This window comes from Vitis vinifera, chromosome 10, assembly GCF_030704535.1.
Source record: "Vitis vinifera cultivar Pinot Noir 40024 chromosome 10, ASM3070453v1".
NCBI classification, from domain to species: Eukaryota; Viridiplantae; Streptophyta; class Magnoliopsida; order Vitales; family Vitaceae; genus Vitis; species Vitis vinifera.
The window spans coordinates 4,235,056-4,246,301 of record NC_081814.1 but is presented as its reverse complement, the minus strand read 5'-3'; the positions used below and the strand labels follow the sequence as shown (position 1 = coordinate 4,246,301).

The 11,246-nt window shown below is 36.0% G+C and overlaps 1 protein-coding gene across 1 annotated transcript; it reads left to right on the top strand.

Annotated features, from left to right (window-relative positions):
* The first annotated feature begins 1,871 nt into the window (after positions 1 to 1,871).
* On the top strand, positions 1,872 to 5,092 carry LOC100241452 (probable NAD(P)H dehydrogenase (quinone) FQR1-like 1). The gene is made up of 4 exons (XM_059740023.1): positions 1,872 to 2,256; positions 3,446 to 3,539; positions 4,268 to 4,530; positions 4,656 to 5,092. Exons 1-4 carry the CDS (start codon positions 2,234 to 2,236, stop codon positions 4,885 to 4,887), a joined length of 612 nt encoding a protein of 203 aa, XP_059596006.1. The 5' UTR covers positions 1,872 to 2,233; the 3' UTR covers positions 4,888 to 5,092.
* Positions 5,093 to 11,246: the final 6,154 nt, after the last annotated feature.

Genomic DNA, 11,246 nt, shown 5'->3' with positions numbered 1-11,246 from the left:
TTTGATACATATAAATTAATCCACTAAAATAAGTGAATATCTAATATAAAAATATATTTACTTATTACATAGTCTTAAAAAACAAAATAAAATACTTATATAGGTCATCTATCCATTGTTCGTAGTTACGCTCATATTCATTTTTTATTTAAAATATTTATGTTCCTTTTAATTTGTAAGTTTCACAAAGTATTTAAGGTGATTCATTTCACTTTCATGTATTTAAATTTTTAGAAAATATTTTCTAATTTTCAAAATGCATTTTCAAATTTTTAACTTTTTTAAATTTACTAGAAAATAAAATTGTCAAACATGTCGTTTAATGAGGGCCTAGCTTTTCTATACGAAAGAAATAAAATTCTGTAGCCATGCTCCAAAGATGACCGGAAAACTTGCAATGAACAGAAGATGACCAAATTGTGCTCGGTACTTTTCTCTGTAAGCATGCAACCAGTACTATTTGACCCAAGTTTTCCTGCAGGAGCAGCCCATCATTTCTGAACCAGTCAGAGCAAGAATCAAGCCTTTCTCCAGAGGCACTTGGGGGGGTGGGTTTGTTTGCTTGTTTTTTTTCAAAGTGGATGGCTAGGTGGCCACCAGATCTACAATCTTCTAGTCGCAAAAGCACGCAGGCATCACAAATTGGGGACAAAAATCTCCAATGCTTTCCCACTCTTAGATATGCCAACAGGAAGAGATGGTGGCCAAGGATTTAACCAATTTTAGGTCCATTTACCACCTTGCAAATGCACTTGGACCAGCTTACCCAAAATCTCAATGCATTGGCCATTTTGAAAAAAATTAAGTGACCCCATGTTTTAAAGCAACAAAATCATTGCTTGTAAGCGTAAATGGGATGAAATTTAGAGGGAATTAAGAAGAGAAGCACGCTTCTAGACAAAGGCATTGATGCCAATTCCCATGTTTAGATTCCTCTGCAAGACACAGACAAGGACAAGTTCTAATTAAAACCCCCCGCATTACCCATGTGCCCTCCCTCTCACTCTCACTATCACCTCTTCCATTGCCCAAAGTCTTCATTGCAACCCATAAAATTATTGAAACCCAACTCATAAGCTTAATGGCATTAATACCCAAATCACGCCTAATATTCTACATGTCATAAACCACATTTGAGGATTTCAATTATCAATGGCCCCACTACAAACAGTACTGTTTTTTTCTTTTTTCATGTTATGGCAAGCCTTTTCCAAGAAGAAAGAAAAAAGGACCAAAAAAAGAGAAAATATTTTGCCTTTTAAGGTTAATGGTTTCCTTCTAATGAACAAATAATATGGAAATGAAAGCTGATCAATCCACTAATCAATTTCCTTTTTCATGACATTGTGTCATGCAGACATATTGCACACATCATAACATTAAAAAAAAGTTTAAAAAATCATGTCCAAACTTATGAAGTTAATTTTTCTATATGAAACGTGTCTAAATAAAATTCCAAACCGTCCAAAAAATAAACAAATTTTCCTTCACAGTCTTTTTCAGCCGCCTGCATGCATATTATTCCACCGGTGACACTTGCAGATTGGATAATTTTCCTCATAAACATACCCAGAAACAGTTGACCCTTCATACATTTTGATGCATTGTCTTCATCATAGAAGGAACGATCAATATCAGATGACTTTTCCAGAGTCCTAATTTATTTTTACTAGAGATAATACTCCAATTCTATTTGATGCCCTCCCACCAAACCTGTGTGAGGCCAATGCATCAAAATCTCTAACAAAGGAAAGTGATAATTATTTATTTTTGGACTATTAACCTTACATGGTAAACGGTGAAAGCTGATTGAATTTGGGGATGATCATCAGTATCAATAGAAGAAAGGCATGAAATATTTTCGTATTTGAAAAATTTTCTCATCTTTTCATTGTTAACAAATAAGGTATGTATGAAGACTTTCTGGATTATATAATGGTATTGTTTTTATGTTAAGGAAGAATAATCAAATTATTACGAAAATAATTATAGGCATGACATCAAGGTTCCATATAAGAGTTAGCAAAAATTGACCCACCATAATGATGCAATTAGCCCATTAACTAGGACTCTTTCAAATGCCGCGGCCTGGTGCTCTTCTGGGAAGTCACTATAAATAGCACCTCCTCTGTGCTTCATTTATCAACTTTTCATTTTGACTTTCGACTTTTCGCTTAAACCCACAAGCACAAAGGAGAGACAAAGCGTGGAGAGAGCAACAGATACTCCATTAATGGCTGCCAAACTCTATATCGTGTAAGCATTACCATCTATCCTTCTCTCCGTGATCTCTTTGTGCATGTATATGGTTCCTTTTATGATCTTCTGATGGTCTTGATTTGGTGATATTCGCTTTATGTGTAGGCTTTATACCGTCATTTTATGATTATGATCTCTGTTTCATCTTTCTGGGTGTTGTTTCTGTGATTTGTATCTCTACTTTACACTGCAATAGATATAGTGTTGTTCTGATTTTTCTTCTCAGCCATGTGAACATAGAGATTACATGAATGCTTCCTGGTGGACTGTTGGGTAGCAAAATCATAAATCATGTTCAAGAATTTGGTGCAATGGCCTTGTTTATGGGTGGGGTTGGATCTGCATTTTCACTTATCTGCAATGGCAATGTTTAGTCTTTTTCACTTCTAATTTTCTCAATTGCAGTACCAGATTCAGTTTCCCTTAAGATTTTTGAGAATAAAAACAAAAACTAATTCATGTAGTCTGAAACCATTCGCCCAATTGCACTGGGGGCCTGGATGTGCAATGAAGGCTTATCTCTTTCATATTGTTCTTATAAATGGATAGTTGTTGGAAAAAAGGAGAAGAAGAAAGGGGGATCAAGTCATGTTCTGCAGAAGATCCATTATCTCTGGTAAATCAGTAGAGTTGTGGTCGTTGTACCATGTGACTTTAACATATGCAGTGTATTCATTGGTTCTGTGTGATTATTGAGGGATCCCTTTTCTTCGTCGATATTATGTTTTCCCAAACTGGGAAAAAGGAAGTCATACTTCTTTTTAGATCCTAAGTAAAGTTTTTTGAACTCATGTGGTTTCTATATTCCATTTCTTTTGTAGGGTGGGCCTCACATTCATCATGACTGAAATTAGTTCTTAGTAGAATCTCTAATGTGCACAAAACTTAAAGTTCTTAAAATATTCAAAATCTTGGATCTTGTTAATTGCACTACATTTCTTCTATCCCACTTCTTTTCCTGGCACAGAATTCTTTATAACTCATGGATCTACTATGCACCCATTTCTATGCATTCACTATATAAATTTCATCCACTTCATCAGCCTTAATTTTATGGGTCAATGTCTTCACTTGTGTTACTACAACTTCATAATATAATATTAAGGGCCTAATTTTATGAGTCAGTGTCTTCACTTGTGTTACTATATCTTCATAATATAATATTAAACTATTTAATTCTGCACAGTTACTATTCAACGTATGGACATGTTGAAAAGCTTGCTCAAGAGATAAAGAAAGGAGCTGAATCTGTGGAAGGGGTAGAAGTGAAACTATGGCAGGTGGGTGGTTTTCTTAAGTTCATTATTTATTCTTTTAAACAGTTTTGAAGCATAAATTCCTTTTTTTCAATTGAATCATGTTTTGCTGGCATTAATTCATCTATAAATCTGAAAGAATTGTAATCAGTAATTTGTTTTTGTAAGTACAAAATTTTAAGATAACATAGGGCATTTATTTGGGTGGGTGGTGTTAAAAAATTTATTATAATAAAAATATAAAACAATTTTTTGTTCTTAAAAATATAAAATATCTTATTTTTATAAGAGAATATTTATTTTTTTTATTTGTTTCTAGTTGTTTTTACATGTTTTTAAAGGATTATTTTAAAAAATAATTATATAAATATGAAGAATGATTAAATATAAATTACTACATATAAAAATTGTTTTTAAAATATATTTAAAAACTTCCAATCAAATTTATGTTATGTAGATCATTAAAGAACAATTTTCAAAAACTATTTTTATGGAATTGTTTTTTAAAACAGTTTAAATTTTTGTTCTTGGTCTCAATTTGATTTGCAACAAATCAATATATTTGTTGAAGTATCGAAGTTGGTCTCTCTGCTTAATAGGATACCAATGCCATCATTCTAAGTGTTAGATACAACTGCTATTTTCATGCATTAAAGTGGGGATTTTCAAAATTTTACACATTTTGTTCATCATATGCTTCTGATTGGAGTGTGATTTAATATGGATTCACTTGTTCCTCAATCGGCAAGCAGGTACCTGAAACACTCCCTGAGGATGTTCTTGGGCTGATGGGGGCACCGCCTAAGAGTGATGTACCAGTTATTACACCTGCTGAACTTTCTGAGGCCGATGGGTTTATCTTTGGTTTCCCCACTAGATTTGGAATGATGGCTGGTCAATTTAAAGCATTCTTGGATGCAACTGGAGCGCTATGGAGAACACAGCAGCTTGCAGGCAAGCCTGCAGGCCTTTTCTATAGCACTGGGTCTCAAGGAGGTGGACAAGAGACTACTCCGTAAGCTCCCTTTTCACAAATCCCCCAATTCCTAAGGCCTCCTTTATTAGGCATCTTTGTTTCTTTTCTCTCATCTGCTAAATACAGTGCAGAAGAATTTTCTCACTTGTGGAAACTGTGTGCAGTTTGACAGCCATCACCCAGCTTGTTCACCATGGCATGATCTTTGTTCCCATTGGATATACATTTGGAGCTGGCATGTTTGAGATAGAGCAGGTGAAGGGTGGTTCCCCCTATGGTGCAGGAACTTACGCTGGGGACGGCTCAAGACAGCCTACTGAGATAGAGTTGGCGCAAGCTTTCCACCAGGGGATGTACACTGCTGGCATCACCAAGAAGCTCAAAGGAACTGCATGATTTCGTCTCACCATTCAACTGCATCTTCGTCTACCACACTGCATTTATTTTGTTTTAGTGTTTCAGTCCCCAAACTTTCATTTTCTCGCAATAATAATATGCACTTTGGCGTGTTAAATTGAAGACATCTCCAATGTAGAACTCACCAAGTTTCTACAATACAGTGGCTTCTATTAATGATGAGGTTTGCACACTCTTATATCTAGTTCTCCTCGATTTGCTTGGTAGTTGGTTAGGAATAAGGCGTCACAGAAGTGTCTAGTTTCAGTCTATCCACAAGGCTTGTTCTGTTGCTATGCAGTTTGTTTGCACTCTGTTTTTCAAGCAGGGAAATTGGCAATGGACTAATTGAGACCCAGATTTCCAATTTCATCAGAAGGTGTATAAACATAATGAACCACTTCCATTTGTTCACTGTGGGGATTCCTGCCAAGCAGGCATTCAGCAATAGCAATAAATGTTAAAATCAAATAATACGTTGCAATTTTGTTATAGCCGACAATGGGACTGGTTATATGTTGGCCCAAACATTGTTGAGACAGGGCTGGGTTTGGAGTCTCGCTCAAACAGGTTGGGAGCTTGTGTTGTTTGCCCTAATCAATAGAGGGAATAAGATCTCTCTCCAGTGTCACTTGTGTATCAAGATGTGGTCCCAAGAACAAAGGCGTGGAAAATTCGAATTAAAGAAACTGAAAATACAGATGGACTGTTCCCAATTAATCCATATCACATATCTATATAGTGAAAGACGTGGTTACCCATTTGTAAACATATTTACATACGAAAAGGATTTTTACAAGAGAATATCTCCAAGAGTGATCCATGTGATCTCATCGAGAGAGAGAGAGAGAGAGAATGTCCCAGTCATGACAATAACTTACATATGTGCAGAAAGTATTTTTCTCAGTTTCAGGCCACCTTTTTCATTCTCCTTTTATCTGTTGGGTTTGCAATCTCTTGGATAGATCATAGATCTGCTCTAATCCATATCGAAGTTGGAGAAACCTATTCTACACGGCCTTCACCTTTCATCACAAGGGACTACTAATCAGGCACTGAAACCAAGACTAAGTCCTTCAGAAAGAGTTGAATCCCACATTGTACACTGCTGTTGCCCAATTGGATCATCCAACCTGTTTAATTAGCAATCTGGCATTGAAACCAAAGCTTGACTTGTGCCTTCTGTCGCAAGCTTTAGGCAACATACCTAACAATCCCAGCTCCATTTTGAAGGGGACAGCTCGAGAACTACCCTTGTGCTGCCTTTGCCTGCGGCTAGTGTGCACACGACTCCTTGTACTGCCCAAGTGCTGCAGTCCTTTTGCCGATCTGATGCCACAAACCCACTTTCACCTTATTTCTTCCCTCAAGGCTGCCCTCATGGGTGCAAGGTGCCCACCCATGATACCCTTAGTGGCCATAGTGTCCAGGTCAAGGTACGGGTGCTGACACATGGCCAGAGCAATATCCCTTAGTTGTGTGGTCCTTTAGCTTGTCCCACATCATTTGATAGTGGCAATATAAATCCTTCGACGATACTAAATTTGCGCACAAACAAAAAGATAGGAGTAATAAAAAGAAGGTAAAACTAAATGAAAAGAAAACAGAGTAACGAAGTAACACAAACCAAGGAAAAAGAAGGTGAAAAAGCAATTCTATAACACGAGTATTACGCTCGTCTAGATCGTCTGGAACAAGCATTAAAGACGGCTGCAGTGAAGACGATGCCACAGAATGAGGTATAGGCATCAAATCAGTGAGTGAAAAATGGTGGAACATCTTTTTTGAAAAAAGATGTACCCTTCTAAAAAACACCCCCCAGTTGTCAACAGTGGTTGCGGGGGCATAACTGGGCATGGTTCCCTATTCACAGGAGGAGCAGTCGATCGAGGAATTATGGGCCGATCATCTCGTGGGAGAAGTGAAGGCTAACGAGCAGGGCGTTTAAAAGAAGGCCCCACAGAATCAGAAAATGCTCGAAACCGTTTGCTTATCTTCTTGGAGCCGCGAGACAGACCACTGACAGTATTCACCAAAGGGACGTCCGGAAGAACTCATTGTTGCACCCTCACTCGTCTCAGTCAATATTGATCACGAGAGAATTCTTAACTGACAAAGAGGAAGTAACGTAGTTAACCACGGTCTGATTCACTTCACTTGCTGCGGTAACCAGAACCCTTTAATCTTCGGCCCGTTCCCGCTCACGAGCAACCGTTTCAGCTTGTTTAATGTCTATATAGCCAAGATGAAGCTGGGGGGTTATACCTGTCCAAAGAGAAGACGGGGTATTTGTTGAATACGAAAATGCACTAGGTTCATCAAAATCGCCTTCAATCGGGATGATGACAGAAGTGATTGGTAATATCTTAATTTCCTTTTCGCTAAGGTGAAGCATGAAGTTAACCTTATCAAAACCCTCTGGTGGAAGCCATTCAACTCGTCTACCCCGTTCACTGAGACTTGTTTGAATGACAACAGGAAAGTTTGTAGAAAGAAAAAGGAAAAAGAAAACAGGAAGGGAGAAGTTGAAGGGAACAAATCGTAGAGAGAAACGGGCAAAATCAAACTGTACCAGATTTACAAAAGGACCCGTTTAAGGGGAACTCCTGTGAAGATCCTCCTAGGTTACAACCCCAATTTCCCAACACTATGACGTTACCACAAGTCGCCCCTTTGCTGGTGGTAGGCAACCCGACCACTAGTTGTAAGGAATGAGTATCAACGGAGAGAGAACTTCCCCAAGCAGACAATTTTAAAGGATAAATAAAACAGACCTCCTCTAAGCCCAAGTGTAACTCATGAATAAAGTTAAAGGATGGAAACACCAACTAGAATGTGAATAATGTTCAAGTGCACATGTCCGAGATGTATTCGAGTATAGTATATGATCTTGCCAAAAATAAACATCCCAAAATGTACCTATGATTAAGGTCCTCTACAAGATATAACCTTCAATTAACACCAATCCGCTTTCCTACCTACCATTAAAAGCAAATCTACAACCACTTTTTTGGCCGCTGGTGGTCAAGGTCAGCAATGAGTTGGCTAGATACTAAAAAAGATAGTCAAACATATGGAAGAAAGAGGGAAGAAACTCTCCCGAAGCTTCATGTAGGAGGAGCATATATGTAGCTCCTCCCCAACCAAAGAGAGGTCGGCTCCCCCTTGAAAAAACTCTCTCAAAAACCCTGAAACTCATTTCTGCATGAAGAAACCTCCTTTGAATCCAGAAATGGTAGAACCAAAGTTTTCAATTATTTATGAAGATTTTTTAGCATTTTCAGTATAGAAACTGATGCACCAAGCCCCACCGCAAGGTGATCACAAGGCCAATACATCAAATCATTTGGCTCCCACACTTGGGTAGTATCATGAACCTCCAAAGGATCACTAGGGAAGTGAATACCTACATCTTCAAGAATGGAGTATGAACATCAAAAATCAAGTTCTCATACCTGGGCCAAGGTTATTCCATGACCTAACCCGTCACTACTTAAATCATGTGGACTTTCCTCTAGGCTGTGGGATGCGACATAGTCCCCAATAGGCTCCATCACTTCCCCTTCAGTCTAAGTAAAACTAGATGAACAACCAAAATTTGATCGTGACATTTTTTTTCAAGGGACAAGCAAAGACACTTATACAAAAGACATCAATTTAGCCACTAAGAAAACGTAGAGCCGACCCCCAAAAAATCCCTTGAGGAAATAATACTATGAATGGAAAGAAAAAGCTTTCCAAGGAGACGCAAAGAACGTAGGGAAATACAAGAAGGAAAACTAGTGGAAAGCAAACTAGAAAAAAAAAAAAAAAATCTACTGAAATCAAGACAGTAAATTTAAAGGAAACGTCAAGAAACTTACTCACCAAACAAGGAAGATTGAACAACAAATCACTACTTGCAAAGATGAAGAAGAAAACTCCTTGAGTGAAGCAGTTCTCTAAAGCCAAACTAAATAACATGATAAAAGAGAAAGAGAAGGGTGTAAATAAGGAAAGTCGATGGATAACCAAAAATGTTTAAAAAAGGAGAAAAAGAAATAATAAGAAAGCGGAGAGGTACCACATTAAAGAGGGAAGAGAATGAGAGCAATCATAACTCATCGCCTTCTGTAAATTTCTAGAAACCTTCAACACGTGGCAAGAAATGATGCATTTTTTTCCATTAGGGGGTAGCTGAGTATAAAAACAATGTGTTCAAAATTTTTTCCCACCAAACTCATGTTATGCCCAAAAGTACTGCTTTTGAGATGTGAAGAGGACAACTCAAGAACTGCCCGTCTAGATATAACGGTTGCATGATCCCCACGTAAACTTTGGCAAATATTCCTCGTTGTATGGCTTCAGAATGAACCGCCCGTATTAGGAGTAACATGGGGTGGCCATATTAGTGATACTACGGGGAGCTCGTGTTAGCGATAACACAGGATGACCATGTAAGTGAAAACACGGGAGGCCTTGTCAATGATTACACAGGCAAAGTGCACCTAGAAAAAATTCTTTTCTATTATGACCAAAACCTTTGAGAAAGTGACAAGTGTAAAGGATTAAAGGATATCTATACTACTATAAAAAGTGTAAGGTGTTTGTCAATTTTTTCATTTTAAAAATGTCTTACTACTTATCTTTTAATTCTAAAAATACCTCTCATCAATTTATTTCTTATAGTCTATTAACATCTAACATTGCAAAGTTTATTCCATTATCATAACATATTAATATCAATTGACGTTAGACATGTTATTCTCTTTAAAACCCATAATACTATTTGACTCTTGAGGATGGGCATAAGCCCTATTTTTTCAATGCTCACATAACCCTTTTATATCTTTTTTTTTCATCTCCATGGTTGTAGGAACTTCTTCAAGCCCTTTGCAAAATTACCATCATAATGTTCTTCTTTGCCACAAATGGCAGCCAATTCGAGACTTTGTTTGGAGTTATGGTTATAGTTTTGGAAGGTTTGGATCAATGAAAGTGTTATGCCTAGGACAAAAGAGAGTTTTAGTGAAATGCAATGTTTTGTGCAAAGCTGAGAATTTGTACAATGGTGGCAAAGAAGGTGTTCCTGAAAAGAACAAACATTTTGTACAGTGGTTTCGAGAGTTGTGATCGTATTTGCACATACATAGGGTGTAACGCCCAAGCATTTTCTTTTAAGGGTAATTTAGGAAATTGTTATTAATAATTAAATTAGTTAATTAATTAATTTAATAAAAAAAAAAGGGTAAAAGAGTAATTTTACGATTAATACCCTAGGTATAAATTAGAAATTTTATTCTTTCCCTTCTTTTCTGAATAGAGTTCCTGTTCGCAGAATTCCAGAGAACGTAAGGTTGGAGTCAGATTTCAGGGTTGAAGAACAGATCTCTATAGGTAAGATTCTAACCCCTAGTTTAATATTTTAAATTCATTGATTAATTTCAAACACATTAGATATATTTTTTTTGGAAAACCCCAAATCTAGATTAGGGTTAGATTTTTTTTTTTAATTCGTTTTAATATCAAATAGTGAAAATTTAATATTTTGATTTTAGTATCCAGGAAGGAATGAAAAAAAAAAAAAAAATGGGGGCGTACATGTACTGTGCTGGAAGCCACATGGAAGGAGTATATATATATATATATATAATGAATCATGATGATGGCAAAAAAAAAAAAAAAAAAACTTGCTTTTTGGTTTGGTTTGGTGTACCCGAGAATGAGTAATGGTTAAGTAGCTATTGAATTGGATAATAAAAAAAAAATGATATTTAGTTTTAGATTAATAAATAAGATAATAGTAATAATGGTATTTTTATAATAAATAAAATGAGAGATTTAGCAATATATATAGAATTTTATAATGAAATAAAGTTATAATTTAATTAAATTAGTAATGTGTTATTAGAAACAAATTGAGAATTTATTAGTTTTATTTAAATAAGGAATAGATTAGTTAAATTATAAATAAATAGTAATAATTGTTTCTCTTATGTATATTAGGTGAATAGTAGATTATATTTTTTTCAGAATTATTCTTCTCCCAAGCTTTCAAGGACTTCTTTTGAGGTAAGGGAAGTTAATGTAATATTTATAAAATTAAATTATTTTATATGTTATTTTGAATTGTGGAAAATAAAATGATATTTTGTTACCATGCATGGATCAAATTGTTTTGCACTAAATGTTATGTTGGAATATTTTGTTTTATTTATGACACAAAATATGGAGATATTATGTTGTGTAAATTTGAATACTTGAACAAAAAAAAACATCACTCTGGTTTATTTGGCCCTTGTCAATGAGATATAATAGTTGACTATTCGGCCCTGTCAACGGGATATAATAGTTGACCTTTACATTTCATGGTGGGAATG

Excerpts from the sequence above, each read along its gene's own strand:
- LOC100241452 (XM_059740023.1), top strand. The coding sequence starts at position 2,234 with ATGGCTGCCAAACTCTATATCGT. Across the intron at positions 3,540-4,267 it reads TAGAAGTGAAACTATGGCAG|GTACCTGAAACACTCCCTGA; the intron begins GTGGGTGGTTTT and ends ATCGGCAAGCAG. Across the intron at positions 4,531-4,655 it reads GGTGGACAAGAGACTACTCC|TTTGACAGCCATCACCCAGC; the intron begins GTAAGCTCCCTT and ends AACTGTGTGCAG.